The following is a 24226-nucleotide window of genomic DNA, read 5'->3' on the forward strand; positions in this document are numbered from 1 at the left end:
TGACGAAATAGGTCTACTATTCATTTGATATCCAGCGAAGAATAAACGAACTTTTGCAGGTTGATTGTTGTGATCAACTTTCTGCGTTTGACTGCACAACATTCGATAATATAGTGGAATATTTTGTTTCGAAAACTACTTAATTTTACAAAAGTTGTCTCGTTTGAAGCAAGTAATCTGAATATAGAAAAAATATCAAAAATTTTAGAAGAGTACAGTTTATATCCCGTTTCAAAGGTGAAATTGATAATTCAGATTTATACCTTGATTTCGAAATTTAAAAGGAAGATGAGTCTACATGAGCAGTGCCGTGCCGTTGAAAATCAGTGCTCGGGGCGAGAGTATACGACGGTGCCCTCCCCCCGTACATATGAGTGAAGTCTATAGACCATCAGCGAAACGCCACCATTGTTGACCCGAAGTGCAATAACATTTTCAAAAATAAACCCTGCTTTTCCTTGATTTTGAGCACTTTTTATTACTTTTTCCTTCCATTTTATATAAATGTTTTCTTTTCTCCTCCCGAATTTTGAAGCTCCCGGGGCCGTGGAATAGGAACCCTGAATGAGGTTTTCCTGGCCTTTCCTCATTCACATCAGGCAAATGCCGTGGTGGTACCTAAATTTTATGTCCAAGACTGCTTCCTTCATTCCCCAATCCTTTCTTCCTTCCCCTTTCCCCGGATAGTCAGGGAACTTGTCACGGGATGCTCGGCATGGGACGTCATCCCTGAAACGTGACGAGCTAAATCGCCTTAGATGCTGAAAGTCCAGAAATCTAAACCCTAAATCCTAACCCTAAATCAAGACTAGTTAGAAAATGATACATTGTGTCAATCTAGAAAGTCACATGATATTTTTATATAAGAAGCCATCACTAACCTGACAGGGAAGACAAATAAAGTCCTGTGAAATGAAACATTATAAACTGTGTTATATCCTGGATTTCCAGTAAAAGTCGAAGAGGTAATTAAGTACCTTAGACTGTTCATGTGTATACAAACTTGAATTTATTTACATAACTTATGAAAGAAGTTTCCTTCTCTTCTTATGAGCATATAAACAAATAATTTTACAACTTTTATCAATAATTATTATTTAATGCGAATAGTGTATTAATTATTTGAAAAAGTGTAGCTTATTCTTCACTTATATGAATATATTTTAATAAAAATAAAAACATTATAAATGTTGGAATTAATTTTATTGGATTGAAAATACATTTTTATTACTTTCAAACTACGGTTTGTCTTAAAAGTAATTGTATTACGACAGTTTTAAAAATAAGTGTTCAACTTTGAGAAACGATTCGTTATAATATGAACATCTCAAATAATTTAATAATGAGTTTTCTTCTAGAATTACTTAGTGAATTGAAAACACAATTTTCTCTTAAATAAACGGCAAATTTTATTAAGGAAATATAACTAACCTATGTAAATCAAGTTATGAAGGAATAAAAAAACATGTTAAATGAAATCTTATAAAATAATGTGTTAAACATTTTAATAGTTTATAAATGACTTTTGTCTTTCTAAGAACATGTTTCTTCAGAAATTACTCATTGGTTTTCAATAGTTTTTAAATATTTGAATTACTTAATTGGTTTCGAAACATATTATTTGTTTCCAAACTATGTTAGTGTTACGAGTAACTCTATTACGAGAATTTTAAGAATAGTGCTGAACTTTGAAAAACAATCCGTTAAAATAATATGAACCTCTTAACTTTAATGACGAGTTTTCTTTAGAATTACTTAGTGAGCTGAAAACAATAAAAACCTAATTTCATTTTTTAAAAAATTAAAAATTATGAAGTGAAAATGGACTTCTAAGAGAATAAGTAATAAAACGTGTTTCATAAAAAAGATGAAAAAATGTACATAAACAATAATGTATTTCAAACTGTCTTCTGTCTTTGTAAGAACTAGTTTCTTGAGATGTTGCTCATTGCTTCCGAAATAATTTATAAATACTCGTATTTAAATTACTTTAGTAATTTGGGAACAACTTTTATATTCTTTGCAAACTACGTTTGTCTTAAGAGTAACTCTATGAAAATTTCAAGATCGAGTACTTTTAATATGAAAAGTGATAGGAGTAACTATTTCTGAGAAGGAGAAAAGTTAACAGAATATAAATAACTCAGGACATGATATTATTGATGCAAAGCTCTTAAATAGTTTAACGAAGTTTCCTTCAGAAACTACTTATTGAATCGGAAAGAAGTTTTCTCTTAAATAAATGACTAATTTTATTAGGATAATGTAAATAAGTAAAAAAGTTAGAAAACGATGCTACCAGTAATAACAGAAACATCTTATAGTTGGGATAGCTCTTATAGTTTGGAAATTTTAATATCTGTACACCTTTTGTATACAAAAGGTATTTGTATAAAATACCTTTTTAATAACAGGAATTGAAACAAAACACAAAACATGTTAGAAGAATTAATTATTATGAAACAGACTTTATCTCAATAATTTCATAGAAAATGTAAATACAATTTTCAATTATGAAATAAATTATTACAACGAGCTTTTAAAGACTTGTATGTTAAGATTTTATTAGCAACGAGTTTCCTTAGAAAATGAAAGCGCAATGAATTACGAACGTCTACATAAAAATGAAGTTTACTATGAAATTTAGTTTCACAGTTTTACAATATTTCTACGCAAACACTTAATGAATATTATTCTATGAATATTATCCAGATAATGAATATTACTCTTACAAGTACAAATTTTTAATGAATGGAATGTTTACATTCTTTCTACGACTAATTTATTACGAGAAAATAAATAATTAAATAATTAAATGATACGATTGATTTAAAATTGACAGTATTAGTACACGCTAATAAGAACCTTTTAAAATATCACAAAATGAGTACACAGTGCAGTAGTATTATGTCTGTTCCTTATACTAAAGTTACATGAAAAGGTATCTAGGAAAATGTATGAATTTGGCCTTTTTGGCGTTAACGCACACGGCTATATATTTTAGTTATGATATACTAAGTCGTTGAGTTCGATTCTCTGTGAGAGCTCATATGGCTTGGATATTAAGTTATTTAGGTTTGAGTGAGTTAGTTTAGTTAGTTCTTGTGGTATTTAGGTTTAAGTTCTATATAGGCCTCGTTTTGAGCTTTCCAGTCTAGAGTTGGCTGTCACTTTCCTCAACATAATTTCTATGACATAGATACCTTAATGTGACATCTATTAACATACATCAGAATCATCATGTGAGTCTCTCAACCAATCAGAGCCGATTAAGCTGAAATGGCACTCGTACTTCTATCTTTCCTCTGATTATAAGAATTCCAAAACTTCTTGCACATTTAGGGGCTTCAACTGTCTGTTGTCAAATGACTTAGATCGGACTTGCTTCGATTCTTATACCCTGAGATTTCAGACACTAATGTCATCTAGTGACTAAAAGACTCAATACTTTTATATGACTTGATTATAAAGGAAACATGAAACAGGCAATATGGAGCTTCTTTGATATGACACCAACTAATTTTATCAAATCCAGAGGCAACGACTTACAAGGGGAAAAAGAAAGAGCAACGGGGGGCATTTACAACAGAAGATGTAAGTACATAACACAATTAGAAAGTATTGAAAAATACGGGAAAATGTACAAGGAAGGGAAATCTATGGAACTCTTAGGTAAACAATGGGTTATTATGATGACAATAGAAAATAAGAATTGGAAGGTAGTCAGTGAGAGGAGCGAAGTCTCAGGAAGATGATTATACAGCGTGGCACAGTAGTTGAAGTAGAAATTGAAGTACACAAGAGTGATAAACCGTTTAATATCCTTCGGGGATAGAGATAATGGAAAGGCAACCGTTATAGACATTATACCAATCGAATTCACTAAGAACATGGGAGACAAGAGCAAAAAACAATTAGTCCAAGTCTGCAATGAACTACATAAATCACGAGAGTGGCCAAAATAATTTTTCGAAGACGATCATGATACCTTTGGCTAAAAAATCAAACTCCGAGAGATGTGAGGGCTATAGAACTATTGGTCTCATACTCGTTGCAGCAAAAATCATGCTGCGCATACTGGACTGAAAGTTGTATGGAAGAAAAACTGTAGAGTTCGGGTTTAAAATTGACTTACAAGTAACACTTCCCAAGTGTAACACTCCGATTTTCATAAAATTTGACAGGTAGGTATTACACATAAAACAAACGAATACATGTTTTTCTTATTTTCTGTACAGAAACGGCTTCAGGGGGCAAAACCTCCAATTCAAAATTTTTGAATTTCACGCCCGAAAGGCCAGAAGAAGTGAACCAAAGTGAATGAAATCGTGCACAGATGTTGTAGACATAAAATGAAGGAATACGGGTTTCGTATTTTCCTGAAAAAAGTAAATCGTTTGGGTGGGACACAGACCCCTCCAAAACTTTGATCGTGAAATATCAAAAGTGTTAATAACATTATGTCAGAAGTGCTTAAAGGACATGAAGAATTGGAACGACATATTGTGTAGGGCAATACACAAAAAATAAATGATTGCGGGTTTATTTTCTGCGGAAAAACGGTTTTAGGGGGCAAAAGCCCCGACCTTAATTTTGAAATTTGAGGCCCAAAAGACAAGAAGAAGTGCACCAAATTCAATGAAATTGTGCACCGTTATTGTAGTCGTAAGTCGAGGTAATTGGGCTCCGTATTTTCCTGGAAACAAGCAGTTGAGTGGGTCACGGACCTTCTAAACCGTTGATTACGAAATATCAAAGTGCAAATAAGTATACGTCAGAAGTTCCTAAAGAGTATGGAGAATTGCAACGAAACTTCGTATAGGGACAATTTGCAAAACAGTAAATGAAACGTGTTTTAATTTGTGCGGAAAAACAATGTTGGGGCCTAGGCCCCCTCCGAAAAAGAAGTAAATACTACCGTAATAGCGCAGGAAATAGACCGAAGCAAATGAAATTGTGTGTAGATATTGTATAGACCCTATGTAAAATAAGGCCTTTCGTGTTTCCCAAGTGTCCCTATCGGTTTTGCTTCAAATTTGGCACATCAACAGCAACGAGAAAATTAATCGACAATTGTCTTTGTTTATGCGGAAAAACATTGTAAGGCTTAAAGGTGTCTCCTGAAATACTATAGGCCTACTGTTTGAGCTTGTTGTTGATCTGCCAAATTTGAAGAAATCGGACGGAGACACTTGTGAAACACGAAAGAACTTATTTTACATATCCAATATCTACATACAATTTCATTCGCTTCGGTAAACTCCTTCCGCCACTCAACGCCTCGGTCCACTCAACAGTTGTTTTTTCTTTTCAGGAAAATACGAAATACGTATTCCCTCATCTTACCTCTACAATATTTGTGCACAATTTCATTTACTTCGGTCCACTTCTTCCTGCGTTTCGGGAGTGAAATTCCAAAATTCTGAGTGGGGGGTTTTGCCCCTAAAACCATTTTTCGGCAGAAAAAAAAACGTATTCGTTTATTTTTTGCTTATTGTCCCTACACAAAGTTTTGTTCCAATTCTTCATGTCCTTTAGGCATTTCTGATATACTGTTATTAGCACTTTTGATATTTCATGATCAAAGGTTTGGAGGGGTCCGTGCCCCACCCAACCGTTTTTTCCAGGAAAATACAAAATCCGTATTCCCTCATTTTTCGTCTACAATATCTGTGCATAATTTTGTTCACTTCCGTTGACTTCTTTCGGCCTTTCGGGCGTCAACTTTCAAAATTTTGGGTGGGAGCTTTTGCCCCCTAAAACCGTTTTTCCGCAGAAAATAAAAAAACGTATTCGTTTATTTTTTGTATATTGTCCATACACAAAGTTTTGTTGCAATTCTTCATGTCCTTTACTACATCTGACATACTGTTACTAGCACTTTGGATATTTAGTGACCAAAGGTTTGGTGGGGTCCCTGCCAGACCCAACCGTTTCTTCCAGGAAAATACGAAACCCCTGTTCCTTGATTTTTGGTCGACAATATCTGTGCACAATTTCGTTCACTTCAGTCCACCTGTTTTTGACTTTCGGGCGTCAACTTTCAAAATTTTGGGTGGGAGTTTTTGCCCCCTAAAACCGGTTTTCCGCAGAAAATTAAAAAAAAACACGTATTCGTTTATTTTATGTGTAGTATCTACCTGCCAAATTTTATGATAATAAGAGTGTTACACTTGGGAAGTGTTACCTTTAGTAACGGTAATCGGTGAAAGGTTTATAAAAAGGAGAAAATAGTCCGTGTAGTACCTATTGATTTAGAAAATGCTTTTGACAGCGTAAACTGGGAATTATTGTTGGGAGTTCTAAAGAATTGAAAGATCAAACACCTATGAAAAGCCTGCACATAGGAGAGGAAAAAAAAGAGGAGAGTGCAATTGGAGAGGGAGTTCGACGGGGATATTTCTCTCCAAAACATTAGTTTATATCTATCTAGAAGAGATACTAAAAAAGGGCTCATATAATATTTCAGTAGAAGATAGAGCAAATAGGCATACGAGGGCAGAAAATAGAACAGGTGACTAGTTGTCGATGCGTAGGTAGTATTGTTAATTTGAAAGGCAAACGTAAAATAAAAACAAGGATAGGAATGGCGAAAGAAAAAGATTGATAAAATGCTTTGTGTACTGTATTTTACTGTAGTGTAAGGGACAGAAACATGCATATTACGCAAAAATGACTAAAACGATTGTAAGTTTTCAAAATGAGAATTAGCTGGGTCGAGCGGAAAGCGAATGAGATAGTGTTTGAAATCGTGGGGGAAAAAGGAACAATTTTCGGTATTATTTAGAAGAGGAAGAGAAACTGGTTGGGGAAGGGCTTAGAGGGAATTGTAACATGAAGCACGTGCTAGAGTGTATGGTGGTAGGAAAGAGAGGGAAGGGACGAAGAAGGCTACAATTAATGGACAATATCAAAACAGAAAAAAATTGTACGGAAGACGAAGATATTAGCGGACTGTGGAACATGGAAGCTTCACAGTTACGGCTAGTGACCTGCCAATATTGGTAGAATACTTATAATGATAATGGCGATGTGAAGCAATGTTTGTGTACAATTAACAGTTTGTAATGGCATCAACAGTGATGAGAGTTGAATTCATTGCTCCAGAGTAAGTAACAACTCATTTGTTTCTGACTCATAAAAATTACAAGTTCTTCTTTGAATAAAAACATTCAGGCGTATCATGCCAAAATATGAAGCAAAAGGTATCAGCTTTCTAACGCAGTAGGAATATTTTAGCAATATACATTCTAATTGGCTGCATGGAAAGAAGGTATACATTGTGTAGCTATCCTAATTCTGAGCACACCTTTACGAATATTCTGACTTCTAAGAATTACATAAGGAAGTAATTGATGTGGTTACATTATCCAAGATAATTACGTGGCCTTGTAAATACTTGGTAGCATGTTACCATATCTTGCTTTGAATGTAAAATGGACCGAATATGAGCAAGTAATTGATAAGTAAGACTTAGTTGGGCCTTATGTAGAATCGTTTTGACATATGATTAGTGCCATAGACTTGACTACTGCATGATTCACTGATTAGTAAAGTGGTTAGTATGACAATAATCACATGTAATAACGGCTCTGAATAAGGCCCGTTGTGTCCATAAAACAAGAGTAATGGAAGTGTTTTTAGCGTTCTCATCGACTACACAAGTTTCACCTGCAACAGAGACGAAATCTTTGGGGTATTAAAAATGAAGACTATAATTGAAGCCCACCATGTTGCAATTAGGTTTAACTGAACGAGCTGAAAAACATTATTTCAAGTTAAAGATTTAAAAAGTTAGGGAAAGATTTTGTAGCACCAAAAGACACTTTCCTATTTCCACATAAAACAAAGGAACCGTTATTTGTAAAATAGTGACAACAATAGAAAAGCAACTTGTATTTCGTTCTAAAGTTGGCTATCATATTAATTATGTACTAAAACAGACGTACAGAAATATAATTTTTAGATTATATTGAGAGTTAGTAATAAGTTTTGTAATTTAAAACATTATAACATAAGGTGTCATATCATCAAGAAAGATATCAACGCTCCATCTCTGATAATACTGGGTTGGCAAAGCTATTTTGTGTAATATATTGTAAATTTCTTCCTGTGTGCCAGTTCGTAATACTGGAGGACAATTGTACCGTGTTATGCAAAAATGAACTAAGCGCCAAACTTTGAAAATTCACGTAAATGCGACGATTGGTTGCTTATAAGCATTAGAACGTTTTGCACAATCGAAAAGAGAGGAAAACCAACACCTTTCCAAAAAAAGAAACATAATTTCACTTTTGATTACGGCTACATTAATCAAAAGTGGACATCAACCTTTATGCTGGACATCAACCTTTATACGTGATTTTCTTAAAAGTATGAAAGTGGCGCTTAGTTCGTTTTCGCAGGACACGGTACAATTAATCACTGAATTGCTTTATGCTCACTATTGAATTTTCGAACGCACCAGTAAAACAGTCTGAAACAACACACTGAGAAGCTTTTCTTGCTTTCTGTTAGGCTACTATAAATTGAGGAGTTTGATGTAATAAGGGCGTAAGCGAGGTTACACCCTTTTTGCATCAAATGCATAAGTGGCTTTTACCATGCTTGTTTACCCTCCTGTCAAAATTTCAACTCAATATCTAGATTCTGGAGGTCAGGGCAGCTCTTTGAGTTAAGAGTAATATGAACCAGAGTAGCGTGAAAACATCGTTCATCAACTGATAACACTCTTTCTATCCGCCAAAAGCTGTTCATTTACCTCTAACCACCACAATGCAGTCGTGTACAGTCCAACAACAGTAATAAAATGCTGCATATTACAATATTGTTTAATGTAAGGAAAAAACTACTTAAATTTTCAACAACGTTTTTCTCAAAATGAATATCTCAGACTTATGCCCTTATTACATGAAACTCATCAATTGTTGCATATTTCAAAACTTACAACAAATAAGATTAGCAAATGGGTTGAGTTAAAATATTTTGTCTAAAATTAGAGAGGCTACACAGACCTGGGACAATGTTCCGAAATTTCAGCTTTGTGTGTCTAATACTGAAGGAGAGACATATATTTCCGACTACTAATAAAGAAAAAGCCTACGAAATAAAGACGACACTTCAGTAGGAAATAGAATGGTTAGGTGTATACAGTTTGCTGATGATATGGCGCTTGTTGCGTAATCTGATGAAAAAGTCACTGTTAGAAAACTTGAGGAAGGGTTTTGAAGAATATGGGATGAAAGTAAATATTAGAAAGGCAAAACCCATGGTGTTTGGAGCTCGGTGTCAAATATAGAAGAGGGGAGAAAATGAAACAGGTTAATAGTTTTCGATATCCGGGTAGTATTATTAGTAGAGCAACCCAAAAGCATAAAAAGCATTGAAAACATAACAGCAATTTACACATATGGTTGGTATCTTGAACATGGTTGTGGTTGTGTAAGGGTCCAGAAGAAACTAATTTTAAAAGCATAATAAAGCATAATTTTAGAAAATAAAACATAAAGCATAATTTATGGAAAATTATGTTTAACTGCAAGTTTAACATACCGTATTAATATATTTTGAAAACCTATATTTACATTGCAAAATCATTGAGAACAACAATGCAACAATGAAAAGCTTATTTTTATTTCTGTAACTTTTCGCTGTAATCCTTTGATGTGAAGAAAAGAAGAAGAAAACTTTCCGTCAACAATGAATAGTATACAAGAACTCCACACTATATTGTTCTGTGTACCTCTTGAACTTGAGCACTTTCTGTACTTTTTGGTGACATATTTTACTTTCCCTTTTTGTATATATGCACCTCTAAGGCGCACGCAAGTGATAGAAAAAACTGACTCGAGTAAAGCATATCTTTTTGCAGTGCATTAGGTAGAAAGTACATTAAATATGAAAGAAACTGGTTGCATAAAATATTAATAAATAGATCAAGATATTTAGAATAGTTACAGGATTAATGTAAAACAATGATTGAAATTAACAGTAAAGCATAATTTGGAAAAAATAAAGCATAATTAAATAAAAAATAAAGCATAATGTGGGTTGCTCTAATTATTAGTAATGATATGAAATGTGAATGTGAAATAAAAGTAAAAATAGGAATGACAAAAGAAGCCTTTAGGAGGAAGAAAATATTATTTTGTGGGATCTTGAATAAAGAGTTGAAAAAAAGACTCATAAAATACTTCGCATGGAGTATTGTACTGTATGAGTTCGAAATAAGAGCATTACGCAAATTATGCGAAATGACTGGAAGCTTTCGAAATGTGAGTGTGGAGAAGAATGGAGTGAATTAACAGGGTAGAACGGGAAACGAATGAGACGGTATCGGAAATGGTGAGGAGAAAAGAACACTTTTAGATATTATTAAGAAGAGGAAGAGAAACTGGTTGGAACATCGGATAAGAAGGAACGGTAGCATGAGGGACGTGATAGAGGGTATGGTGGCAGGAAAGAGAGGGAGGGGCGAAGGAGACTACAATTCATGGCAACGAAACGGAAAAATCGTACGTGAAGCAGCGGCGTAGCATAAGGGAACGCCGGTATGCCCGGCATCCCCTGTTAATAAGAAAAACATACGTATTTCATTATATATAAATTGATTGCTTGTTATTATCACAATTATTCCCATTGCAATCTTCTGGATGCGCTCTCTCACCGTCTCGCCTTACTGTGACAAGCGGAACCTACGCATGCGCGTCCCTCAGATGCACATTTTCTGTCTTTCCTCTTGTCGTATGCTATGTTCCTTGGGCTTCCAGGCCTACTGCAAGCAACGGGGTTTCCGTCTGCTTTCTGTCGAATGCGCATGCCCAACTACTTCCTTTCACATCCCTGCAACTCTATATTTTGCTTTAGATATACGCTGGCATATTCAAGTATTCCAACTCTATCTATTTTGAGCTAAGCTATAGTTTCTGTACAGAACGTACGAGCGCTATCAAGGAGATAGGACAAAACAGAAATGGTTAGTTAATTGTCTTTTTGAAGCAAGTCGGTTATGTAAATAATAGTATAAGAATAGTTATGCTTTAATCGTAATGAAATGCATCGTAATTGTAATCGTAATTAAAGGCAAATTATTAATCTTCTTCATAAATATACAGTATGTCCAGTGGCGTTGCCAGAAACTCTTTGAGGGAACTTACACACACAAGCATAAACATAAGCATTCTGTAGAATCACGGTCACCGATCTAGTAGGTCAAGAGAGCCAGCACTGCCCGCCCCTTGGGCCCTTCAGTCACTGGCACATATCCCGGGAAGATGAAGGGAACATGTCCCCTCCAATCGTGGAACAAGGGGACTGTGTTTCCTATTAATCCGATTTGAAATTGTGAAGATTTGTATGTGACTGCACAAAGGAAAGTGAGATGAAATTCATGTACCTTGACTTGTTTCATTTTTTTAAAAAAAAAATCGTATTCTTTAATATTTCATTGTCATTAATTATTGTTAGTCTATTTTCAACTATTTGTTTAATTCATGTATTGTGATCATTATAATTTTGCTCAAATAAGAGTATTGTTGTGCCATACATAGTTGATTTTCTTCCGTACTTTTGGGGAAGTCATTATTTATATTATTACAAAACAAGTGTCCTAAAATTTTAATTTGAATCATTGTGGATACATAAGTAGAAACATATCAATTATAAATATGCATGTATTCAGATTACAGAATGTGTTCACGGCACTGATTTTTAATACTGATATGTACTACAATTTCATCTACATCGCCTACAACAGGTTCACCTCAGAAATCAGATTTATCTACTGTAATTTGAGTCTCATCTCCCCTCCCCCCAGAAAAGCCTCAGATATGCCCTCCTCCCTCAAATCTACTCTCCTCCCAATGTTGAAGACAACTCTGCTCCCCTGATCCTACACAGCATTGTTTTTCAACTTCATAAATATTTGGACATCACTTTTTTAAAAAATATGGGAACGGTCTTACCCGTCCCCCGAATGTTGAAGACAGCTTTACTCAACTGCCTTCAGTATCTGGATATCTTACAACGAAATACATACGCAGAGTTGGTTTAAGTACTTTGTATTTGCATCTACAAATGATATACGTATACACTCAGGCCCATATTCACGAATGGGGGCCTGAGTTCCGGACCCGAAATTTGTAGGGGCGACTTTTTCAAGAACGAGATTGAAGTATGGTATGCGGAGAAAAAAGCTGCACAAGGGAACTACACTTGAAACAATGTTTATACAACAGTAGGGTCTAGTTTTCTCGTCACAACACTAGTAGCAGGAAGAAGCTGAGACAATTGCTTATTGGCTTCTACCCTAATCCACGCACTTGCTTCTGTATGTCCCAGTAGGCCACCAATTAGGGAGGCTTCTCTTCTAAATTTTTCATAACCCTATATTTCCCCTCGGAATAGCTATGCATTGTTGATTGCAATAGTATTGTGTCATGCAAGTGACTAACTTTGGCATCCCCACTTCGGAATACCACGCTACGCTACTGACGTGAAGACGAAAAGGTTAGCGGAAGACCGTGAAGCATGGAAGATACTCAGTTGGAGCAAGTGACCTGTCAATAATGGCAGAATATCTATGATAGTGATAATGACTGATTGTCAATTCTTTGACAAAGCAGAATTGGGTGAAATATGATAGTCTTTAAGTTTAATGTATTATTTGTACATATATACATGGTTTCCTTTCGTGTTCTCGTATAGTAGGAAGAATAATTTACTGGATAAATGGTGGTGGTTCTAGTATATTTTTATCTCTCACCGTAATTGTTGGTAAGTCTTAGAAATGATTAGCCTTACTTCTCGTATTTAACATTAAATTTCAATTTTGTGGATTATAGGGTAGTATCTTAACTAACTAAAATTATATTTACCTCACAACTTTAGATTTATATCAAATAATGAATCATGCTCAGTATATTCATTTTTAGCTATAAATACCTGACACGTGCCCATAGGAATAGGCGGAGGTGCACTACAGATTATTTGTTTAATATCGTATATCACTTTCTTCTTATCTAACATTATACTGCAATTTTCCCTTGCAAGTATTGTAACAACTATCTTTTGAAGTTTTTTGGTAGGAACCGAAACTCCCTTCTGAAAGTAAAAGAAACACATATCATAAGTAAAATATGTATGTATTATAACCCATTATTCACTATGCGAAACAAACCACTAATATTTTACAACCAAATATATACTCGGTTGCTAACGAAAACTTAGATGTATAATAATACATTTCACTTCTTTCATTGAACAAAATGTGTTTAACCCATTTATTAATTACAGTTACCTTCTCCAAGAGATTTCGGGTTGTAATTTGACAAGGGACATGAGATGATAGCTTAGCGAAGATACTATTTCAGTCCGGAATTCGCCTCCAAGCACTCTTTTAGACATTTTAGCTAACGTTTTTGACATGAAGCAATCAAAAATAAATATATAATGCCGTTTTCTACGTATATTGTTATTAAAGTAATGAGAAGTCTTGGTTTGCAAATCGCAATATGAAGATGTCTAAGATAGTAACACTAAGATTACCTATGCAGTACCTGGATGTTGTTAGCAATATAATGATATAAAGTTAAAGGGACTTCATTATTACTACTGTCACTATTATTCTTGCTCGTGTTTCAGTTTAAAATCCCACGATTATGCACCAAGATTAAGAGAGGCGATTATGATGATATGTATGACAATGGTGGAATAATAAAAGTGAAAAAAACAGGGGAAATGCAAGTAAAGTGCATTCACGGTGTTTGTTCACCAAAAAGCCCACTTGACGGGAACTGATTGCTCCTTAAATTATCATGCTTCTTTGTCATCTGCATCGTAAATATTTATACAAACAATAGCTTACACTCAGTGGTTTGTCATTTAACAATATGTTGCAAGAAATATTTTTTTCTATTTTTATTCAAATATATTTAATTTGTAATTTTTTAAATAAATAATTCTTAGAAATGCAAAAGAGACTCATTCAAACTAATGTTATAAAATCACAAAATATGTTAAAATTTTAAAATCTTATCAACGTACTGAACTCATCTTTATGAGACTCACTTCTTGTTGATTGAATCAATATATAGTGAAAAGCTTCATTTAAGAAAAAATCCCAAATTTATTCGTTAAATAGAGCTATACTGTATGTAAAAGGCCATGCATGATATACATATATAATATTATGTATTTTAAAATTAGTATGCAAATTAGATATGTAACACGTGTACATTACACTTAACAGGTTGTCTTGGATGGTTATATAAACTGTTGAGTTAGTCTGATTATGGCATACGTGTTAGTTATATAAGGAAAGAATTCCGATAATAGGAAATCTTTACTATATCAAACTTAACAGAATGTATCATTTCAGATACGGAAGAGTTGAGAGAAAATAAAGATCTTCTACTATCTTCCCTTGTTTCAAGGATAAGAAAAGGATAAGAACGATATGATGTTCCTGATTTTCTGTAATTTTCAACATTAAGAATATAGTGAATGACATCCATAATAACATAATGAAAGAAAGAGAAATAAAATGGTGCTATGCTTTTAATCAAGTACACTACCCAATCTGGTAGTGCAAAATATCTATGCTTTGTACATATACATTATAATACACTAAATTCAACTTTTTAAGTTTCAAATGAGCAACTTTAAACTGAGTCGGCTGCTCCAGATTTTGTCCGTCAGTTCCGATACCCGTTAAATGGAGCTCCTTAAAACTGAAGAATGAGTGTACACTATCTTTCAGCGTAACATAGAAGCATAATAACTTATTTCTTTATCTTGCCACACTAGTGTATTCATTCTTTTACTACATGTTCACAAAGAAAACCATATATATTAAAGTAAACTCTAATACAAAATATCAACATACACTTCAGGTTTTCTACAGTATGACACATTATATATGTTGACCTTTGTACCGATGCAGTTCGAATTCAGTAAGTTTGAATAGTTTATAACTATACCATATAGCAGTGGATCTCAATGTTTTTTGACTAATGACACTTCACGAACAGTTAACAATATCGTGATATACTTATTTGATTTTTTTATTATACATGATTTTTATACTTATTTTATACTTTGGTGTGTCTGTCATCAGAGTTTCACCTAGAAAGCAGTCAGAAAGTGATATCTACCAGCATTTGGATTCGAGATGTTAAAATGGAAGAATATATTTCACCACCTTGGATCTTCATTAGCGACCAAGTATCATTTCACTTCTTCTCATTGTCGCCAGTATGAATTTATTTCATCTCGCAAACTATCAGCATACAGAAGTCAATTTTTAATGTTTTACTAAAGAAAGCACCACGGCGATAAGTAAAAATAAAAATGACGTAGTGGAAAAGTTTTCAATACAATTCTGAGATCACAGGAAAAAAGAAAAGGAAAGGGAAAGTGATAATTAATATTACAATAAAAAGTGACCATATGTTAAAAGCCACTCAAGTACTTGGAAGTGGATATAATTTGTTGGCTAAAATTTGAATAAGCTGTTAATCTCATGATATTTCAATTGCTCAATACCAAGATTATTATGCAGTATTATTCACTAAGTATATTATAAGAATTTCAAATACTTTAACAACTTTTGTAGCAACTTTAAAATTGTAATAATTAGCAGTATCAGAATTTAAATTTCAATATTTGCTTAAACAAGCTATATTTTACCTTATATTTGCATTCATTATTTTGTTTCTCACCATCCTTATGATTACAGTGCGGAATGTCTCTTTTCTGAACGAAGGCAGTGAACAAAATTAATTACTTTTAACTAGCCTAACGCAGCAAATTATTCAACGGTATGTGATACGAAAGCACGTGTATTACTCTCCCAGCTTGCATCTGTTTTCTCATGAAGTGCAGAGGAGCTGGAGTTGAGTGGGAACTCATAAGAGAAAAGTAATTGAGATGTTCATTATATTTAGGAAAACAGCAGGAAACGAGACTCCGCTCCAACAAATCTGTACCAAGTACAATCTGGATCCAAAGTTGGAAATGCACACCCAGTTAATCCCACGACAAGTGTCCCTCATGTTGTGGTCTTGGTTTAGTTTACTTCGAGGTTTACAATACTTCGTTTAGTGAAAAGGATTCCCGCTCTTATCTAGTGTCAGTTGTAACGTAGATTTAGCCTTTTGTGAAGAGATAGTAAATAAATAACATTTTACCCTGGTATCCAGCGGCGGCGATTGGAAATTAAAAGTGGGGGGGGGGGGAAAGACATGATCTGAATATTTTTATAGCATGTTAGTTTCACTGGTTGTTTCTAACACTTGTTTAACGAAAGTCTGTATAACTAATAGGATACTACCTTTTTCAGTGAAAACATGTTATATCGTATTTCATATTTTATTAAGCAAATTGACAAGAGCAATGCAAGTAGGTGCTCTTAAACAACCAAAATGTAATAAGATATTTGATTCCTTGGTTATGAACATCTTAAAATTCTGTCTAAAAAATTGTGTGAACAGATTCTTCTTCTTCTTCTTCTTTTGTGCTACAGCACATTGTGGGCTAGGGCATCCTTAACAACGTTTCGCCATTGGATCTTGTATCTAGCTCTGTCTTTCCATCCCCGAAAACCCATTATACGCAGGTCTTCCCCGATACCTTTCAACCATCTATCCGAGTCGTCCTCTCGCTCTCTGTCTTCCGATTATAATTATATTCTGGTTGACCATCTGGTTTGGGATCCTTGTATTGTTCATTTGGATGCCATGCCCTATCCACTTGATTCTGTGTGACTCTGCTATGTGTACTATTTTTTCGTTGTTGATCAGCTGGTCTATTTCGTGGTTATATCTTTGTTTATATGTGTAATTATCATTCTTTACTGACCCGAAAATTCTTCTTAAAATTTTCCTTTCAAATATTAACAGCTGTTCTGCAGATCTGCATGTGAATTTCCACGCTTCGCAACCATAAGTCACCACCGGTCTTATTAGAGTTTTGTACGTACATTCTCACTTTTGTTTCTCTAGATAGTAATTTGCTTCTGAACAGTTTTTCGTATTTGTAATAACATTTGTTACCAGCCTGTCTTCATTACATCATGGTCATTCGTTATTAAGTATCCTAAATAGTTGAACTGTTTGACACTCTCAAAACTATAATTATTTAACTTTAGTTCTTGCTCATTGGTGTGCTTTTCTGTACGGGAAATTCTCATATATTTCGTTTTTTCTTCATTAATTCGGAGCCCCTTGATTCGGGATAGTTGATCAAATTGCTCAAAAGTTTCTTTTAGACTTTGTACGGTTCGGGCTATTATCAGTATGTCATCAGCATACACTATTAGTTGCATTGATTTATGTAAAATATTATCCTGTCCTGTTATTTGTCCAACAACGTCCCGAAGTACTATGTTGAAATTTAATGCAGACAACGCATCTCCTTGCCTTACTCCTGTTTTTAATTCCAAATTTCGTCTACATTTCTCCTTGAATTAATACCCTTGCTGTTGTTCTATCCAGTGTGAGTTTTATTAGTCTTACCATCTTTCTTGTTATGCCAATCCCACTTAGAGCTTCGTAAATTTTACTTCGCGTAAGATTATCGAATGCCTTTCTGTAATCTATGAAGAGTAAATGTAAGTCAATATTGTACTCAGGGAATTTTTCCAAGATCTGTGTCCTATTGTATTTCTTCCAGGCCTAAATCCGGATTGATACTCTCCAATTTCTTCTTCGGCCACTTTCTTTATTCTATTGAACAATATATTAGAGAATATTTTAGATGCTGTATTGAGTAAGGTGATCCTTCTGTAATTGTGGCAGTAAAGTTTATCGCTTTTCTTATGAATAGGGTAGATAACTCCGCATTCCCATTTTTCCGAGATTTGCTCCTTTCTTCAGATTTATCCAATTAGAGTGTAACTTTTACTTTTTAGTTCTTCTTCTCCTGCTCTAATCATTTCACTTCACCTGGTGGTTTGTCCTCCTTCAGCATATTGATGGTTTTCTCTATCGGCTAGCGTACGCGCCTTTGGCGTAGGAGACCCAGGTTCGATTCCCCGCGGAAGCTCATGTGGTTGGGATTCCAGATTAATCAGTAGGTCCACGTCTCGTATAGCCTCGCTGCTGAACGGAACATTAACCTCAAAATCAACGCATTCCTCTCTGGTGGATTCCTTATCATTGCTCCTTATGTTGGCAGTGATTCCACTGAGTTCTTCGTTTTCTATGCTTTGTTGCTCCTCCGCATTCAGTTGTTTTCTAAGGTATTCGACCCATCTATCCACGCATTTCTCTCTTGATTCTATTATCTTGCCCTTTTTGTCCTTGCCAGTCTTGGGAAGTAACGTAACGCAAGTAACGCGTTACTGTTTAAGTAACGTTTCCTAGTAACGCGTTACATTTTTTCCAAAGTAACTGTAACGGTAACGCGTTATAAATTTTTAAGTAACGTAACTAGTTTGCGTTACTTTTTCGCGTTACATTTCGGATGAGTAACTACAATATATGTATATTTTTCTTCGGAAACAAATGTTTCTTTCCTGTAAGTGAATTTATCAGAATGGAACAATGGAGCATGAACGATGTCAGTGACCGACAATTCCTGCACTATTCGCCTTTTCCCGGTTCGCCTTAGGACCTCTAGCAATGAAATTAGTATGTAAAACCTGTTATCACTTTTCATCTTAATTAAGGCGGAACGGGAAATCTCGATATGCATTTTCCCGTTTCGCCTTACGAACTTTACGTTGGTATGCTTGCAAATACATTCATAGATACAATTTGATTTGTTTATTTACATAACAAAATATAGTGCCACTTCCTGCTTTTGGAAAATGAGGACAGCCTCAGGGAAATCACGTGTACTGATTGCAAGCACTTGGAAGATTTTGTCTTAGATTTTGACAGCTCCAAATCAATACATTCAGTGAGTGAACTACGAGTGCAATGGTACTGGTAGTCTATTTTACTTTGAATTGTGTTGTTTTTATAAAGATGGAGAACGAAAATATTTTATTGTTCGAACATTTGAAAGAATACTTTTTCTTAAAAGCTGAAGATGATGGTGAACAGCAGTGGCGTATTTAAGGGTGGGGCTTCCGGGCTTAAGCCGCCCCCGAAATCTTACTTACTATAGTAAAGTATATAAAATATCTTGCAGAATTTTCACATTTTCAGGCAAAGCCCCACAGAAACAAAATGTAAGTACGCCACTGCTGAACAGAATTTAAAAGTAAAGTGGTGCCCCGGCGGGAAATTTTGTCAACAACTAGGGTACCATAATTAACGATATACAGTAAAGGGTTAATGTAAATAAACTCTGTTCTGATGAGCAGGCCTACTTTATTACTAGAAAATAGTTTGTTGATGGTTTGTAATATTGGAGTTCTTTCAGATCAGTTTGCGGATCCTAGGGTCCTGTGGATTATAGAGTTTGGAACAACTAGCTTTAAAAAGCATGTATCGATTTTGGAGTTATTGGCAATTTTGATTCACCCCCAGTTCATGTGTTCTCATTTCGTCAGTTGTAGTGTAATGTTTCTCTATATTCTGTATTTTTAATTTTACATAGCAACATTGTTATTATTATATAATTAGTTTAGCAGAATAATAACAAGCAATCATTTTTTCTAACGCATAGGGATGGGCACGAGTCAACCTAAAACTCGACTCGAATCCAAGTCGAGTTTCGAGTCGAGTCAAAAGTAATATTCTCGAGTCGAGTTCCGAACCGATTCACTGTTTTTGGCGTCGAGTTTCGAGTCGAGTCGAGTTTGATAAATGGCTCGCTCGTTTTAACTCGTTTTGAAATCATGGGCTGATTACACTGGAAAGCGAAAGCCATGAGAAATGTAAGCTAAGCAGTAATATGGAATACTTTTAGTGTTGCCCACGAGAGGGGACACTGCTCGCATCTCGTCTCGTCTCGATAGCGAGACTACAAGAGATTTTTATAACAAGCTCGGCTCGGCTCGGCTTAACTAAGCCGATGGCTCGAGCCGACTCGCTTGGGGTGAACCATCGGCTCGAGCTGGCTTGGTTGGGATAAGCCATCTGCTCGGTTCGACTTAACTGAGCGAAGGGCTCTAGCCGACTCGGTTGGGTGAGTTGTTGGCTCAACTCACTTTTCGGTTTGAGTCGATAGTGAATGAGCTGTGAGCCGAGCTGCTCGAGTCGTTGACAATTCTAAACCCGGGCCGAGCAGTTTTGAAGATGTTTGGCCAGTGCCCTATAACTTTTAACAACGTTTGGCTCGAGCCCGAATACTCAACCTAGACCCTCAGCCCAAATTCAGAAACTCGTGAACAATGTCCTTTACTCCTAGACTTCACGACTACCGAGGTTGGCAATCAACTACTTTTTTAGTATTCATATATAAACCGCCTTTCGTGTTTATACACAGTGTCGTTATAATAATAATAATAATAATAATAATAATAATAATAATAATAATCTTTATTTTAGTGCCGAGAACAGCTTTTGGCAAAAATACAGCACTTGGTATCAGAGTATGCAATGGAATGATGATACTACTAAAAATAAATAATAAGAAATAAAACAATAAAAAGAAGGGTACTAATATAAAACACAATGTAGATAAAAGTCAGCTAAGCAGAATAATTCCTTGTCAACGCAGTAAAAGTTATCAAGTTTTCCATCCATCTAAAACAACAAGAAGCTAAGAACAGCAGTCATAAAATTACATTTGGCTTAATGTTTCTAAACGTCATTGATTAAAAACTATTAGTCAGATCACATAAAACTTTCACATTGCTTAATACAATAAGTCTAAAATGAGCTTAAAGAATGTGTCAATCTTTTTAAAATTTCACATTTCCAATTCAGAGGAACTAAAATCATGGTATTTCTTATGCTATGATTTGGCACCTTAAAACCTATGTTTTGTAAACAATATTCACTGATATAAATGTTATCTAGTATTTTTTGCATGCATGCTCTGTCGAAATTTTTTCGTCTATTCATAAGGCTTTCTATACCCCAATAATCAATCCAATATTCATAACTATGTGAGTAATAGCTCATTTTCATTTTAAAACATAGCAGTCGAATAAAACATTTTTGCACAGATTCAATCTTGTTTGTCAAAGTTTTAGAAATGCTGTTCCAAATTACCGAACCAAATTCTAATTTTGGTCTTACAAGTAATTTATATAGAAATACATACGTTTTCTCTCTTTCAAATACAGGCCACTGTTTAAAAATAAAACCTATTATCCTTCTGGCACCTTGTACAATACAGTTTATATGATTAGAAAACTTTAACTGACTGTCAAATGTAATACCTAGGTCTTTAATAATGCTTATTTTCTCAATTTGTACACCGTTGACCCCATATTTACTGACATAATATTGAGTTTTATTGGTGTATGTCATAAATTTTGTTTTCTTATCATTAATTTTTAGAAAATTATGTCTACACCACGTGTTTACTGCATTTAAGTCTTGTTGCAGTAAATAATTATCGAACTCATTGTTGACTAGTCTGAACAACTTCATATCGTCAGCATATAGGAGAATTTTAGAGTATTTTATTTTTTCTGTCAGGTCATTTAAAAATAAAGAAAATAAGAGAGGGCCCAAGGGCGACCCTTGTGGTATTCCGTTTTTTTACATAGCCTACACTAGAATGTACAGGTCCGATTTTAACTTCGTAAGTTCTGTTTGACAGATAGCTTTCAAACCAACGAGTGTACAAAGGTGATAAACCAATATTTGATAACTTGCTAATGAGATACTTATGACTGACAGAGTCAAAAGCTTTTGATATATCTATGTATATTACATCGACTTGCAATTTATTTTTCAGTGCGTTATAGGTAAAGTCTGCAAAATGAATTAGATTCGTTACAATTGACTTGCCCTTATAAAAACCATGTTGAGACTCATTTAAGATATTTCTTACATTAAAATATATGTGTTTATGGACAATTAGTTCAAATATCTTCGAGAATGCATTGACAAGAGTTATTGGCCTGTAGTTACTTGCAATCTGTCTATCACCTGATTTATATACCGGAACAACATATACTTGCTTCCACATTGAAGGATACACACCTGTACGTAATGAAACGTTAAATATTTTTGCTAAATTAGTTGAAAGTGCAGTTGCACAAGCTTTTATTACATAATAAGGAATATTATCTGGACCTGGAGTAGTGTTCGGTTTAATTAGTTTAATTGCTTCCATTACATCTAAATCAGTAACGGTAGGAATTCCGATTAGAGCACTATTACTAACGATATTCTCAGGCAATACCTCTTGACCTACTTCTAAGTTAAAAGCTTCATAAAATACACTCTTAAATACTTCAGCAATTTCGATAGTGTCTTGAATTAGCATACCATTACAATTTATTTGCTTAGGTACTTGTTTACAGTCAGACTTTTTAAAAACGTTCCAAAAATATGAGCTGTTCTTAAACATACTATTTTCTAAATCTGAATAATAAGATTTTCTTGCTTCAATGTATTTCTTTTTTACAAGTTTCCTTAGGTCTGAATATCTCTGATACCATACGTCATCATTTGCTCTTTTGGCTTTAACAAAATATTTAGTTTTTTTGTTTATTAGTGCTTTCAGTTCTCGCGTCATCCATGGATCCTTATATTTTTGTTTACAACCAATTGACTTCTTAGATACATGCTCGTTAAATACAGAATAAATTAAATTATATAAATGGTCAGTGGTTTCATTGACACTGTTACTGCAATTATTTATTAAGTTAATAATAATAATAATAATAATAATAATAATAATAATAATAATAATAATAATAATTATAATAATAACAATAATAATAATAATAATAATAATAATAATAATAAGAAGAAGAAGAAGAAGAAGAATAAGAATAAGAATAAGAAGAAGAAGAAGAAGAAGAAGAAAAAGTTGTAGTAGTAAGGTACAATTGATAATAATTATATTGTCTATGTAAGATACTTGAAGAGAGTACTCGAAACTATACACCAGATTTGATTCGACTCAAATCGAAACTCGACCCGAATTCGAGTCGAGTTGGAGGAAATTTTTCAAGCCGAGTTCTCGGGTCGAGCTCAAAGATATCTGTTTCTAGTCGAATCGAGTTTCAAAGAAAACTTGCTCGAATTCACTCGTGCCCATCCCTACGAGAAACGCAGTATGGCATTTTAGTCAATGTTACATTACATTAAAATGTTCATATAGTTGTCAAGTAAAAATTTGTACTTGCATTTGAAGGAAACTGAACAAAAATATGTAATAAAACTTAATAAATTTATTTTTTTGAACAAAGTCCGGTTTCTTTTGCCCCACTATTCTCGTCTGATATAGCTAACTTAATTGTTTCTTTGAGAAATGTATAGAGTCCTATACTTAATAACTTCATCTACAGCAAACAGCTTGAATTCCGTCTATTTACTTATTTTATGAACATTCGTTTGAATTGTCTATTTTTATTACTCCTTGGAACTTCTGTGTAAATGCTTTAGTATTAAATTTGTTTTTTTCTTTTACCAGTCACTGTTTTTTAAAGAGCATTTCTCTTACTTTCGTTACCCATACTTTTCTAATAACTAGGAATTAGAACATTTGTCGGGAAATTTTACCCAGATCATCAATGGCGTACGGATTTGAGTTTGAAGACATACTTTATAGTCTAATTAACAGAAAAAAAATCAGTGCAATATACATATAAATATCTCCATGTATTAAATTTATGTGGATATAGTATACGACAGTGCCTCGTTACTTCCCGAGGACGCACGAAGTGCAGTCTTTTACAGATTATTCACTGAACATCTAGGAACTTAAAAATGGGGTAAAAAAGCGAGTGTCGTTCACTTTTGTGGTGGTACGAATATAAAGAACAACGTATGTATTTCACTTTTGGGATCGTACAACTTGTTTATTTTGATGCTCGGTGAACTCTCTTCAACTGTTTGAGAGTTGTATGCAGTAGTAGCAGGTCTACCGTGATTGATTACCGATTTTTGAAGGGTTGTTTTCAAGGGTTGTTTCGTGAAGGTTTGGGCTCATTCCGTAGAGGTTTTTCTGAGCTCGCGTTTTTTTTTTTTTTTTTTTTTGTTACTTTCGCTTATTGGTAATTTGCATTTTCGGGATTTTCTTGCGGGCCGTATAACGTCCTGCAGTTCTACACAGAGGTTCCGCCTACATGGGGGTGCCATTTTTTTTTTTTTTTTTTTTGTTTGGTTCTGCGTATATTGACGGAGCTTGTGCTTTGTGTTCTGCAGGT

General features: G+C 34.3%; 1 protein-coding gene across 2 annotated transcripts in view; it reads right to left on the bottom strand.

Moving 5' to 3' along the window:
• The window catches only part of LOC145669128 (trypsin alpha-like), a 100391-nt gene that overhangs the window by 1084 nt on the left and 75081 nt on the right, over positions 1 to 24226 (bottom strand). For both annotated transcript variants that reach the window (XM_081737474.1, XM_081737473.1), the window contains exon 6: positions 12943 to 13101. In XM_081737474.1, the coding sequence (XP_081593600.1) occupies positions 12943 to 13101 (159 nt within the window). The remainder of the gene's footprint in view (positions 1 to 12942; positions 13102 to 24226) is intronic.

Source organism: Thermobia domestica, chromosome 13 (assembly GCF_964235325.1).
Source record: "Thermobia domestica chromosome 13, izTheDome1.hap1.1, whole genome shotgun sequence".
NCBI lineage: Eukaryota > Metazoa > Arthropoda > Insecta > Zygentoma > Lepismatidae > Thermobia > Thermobia domestica.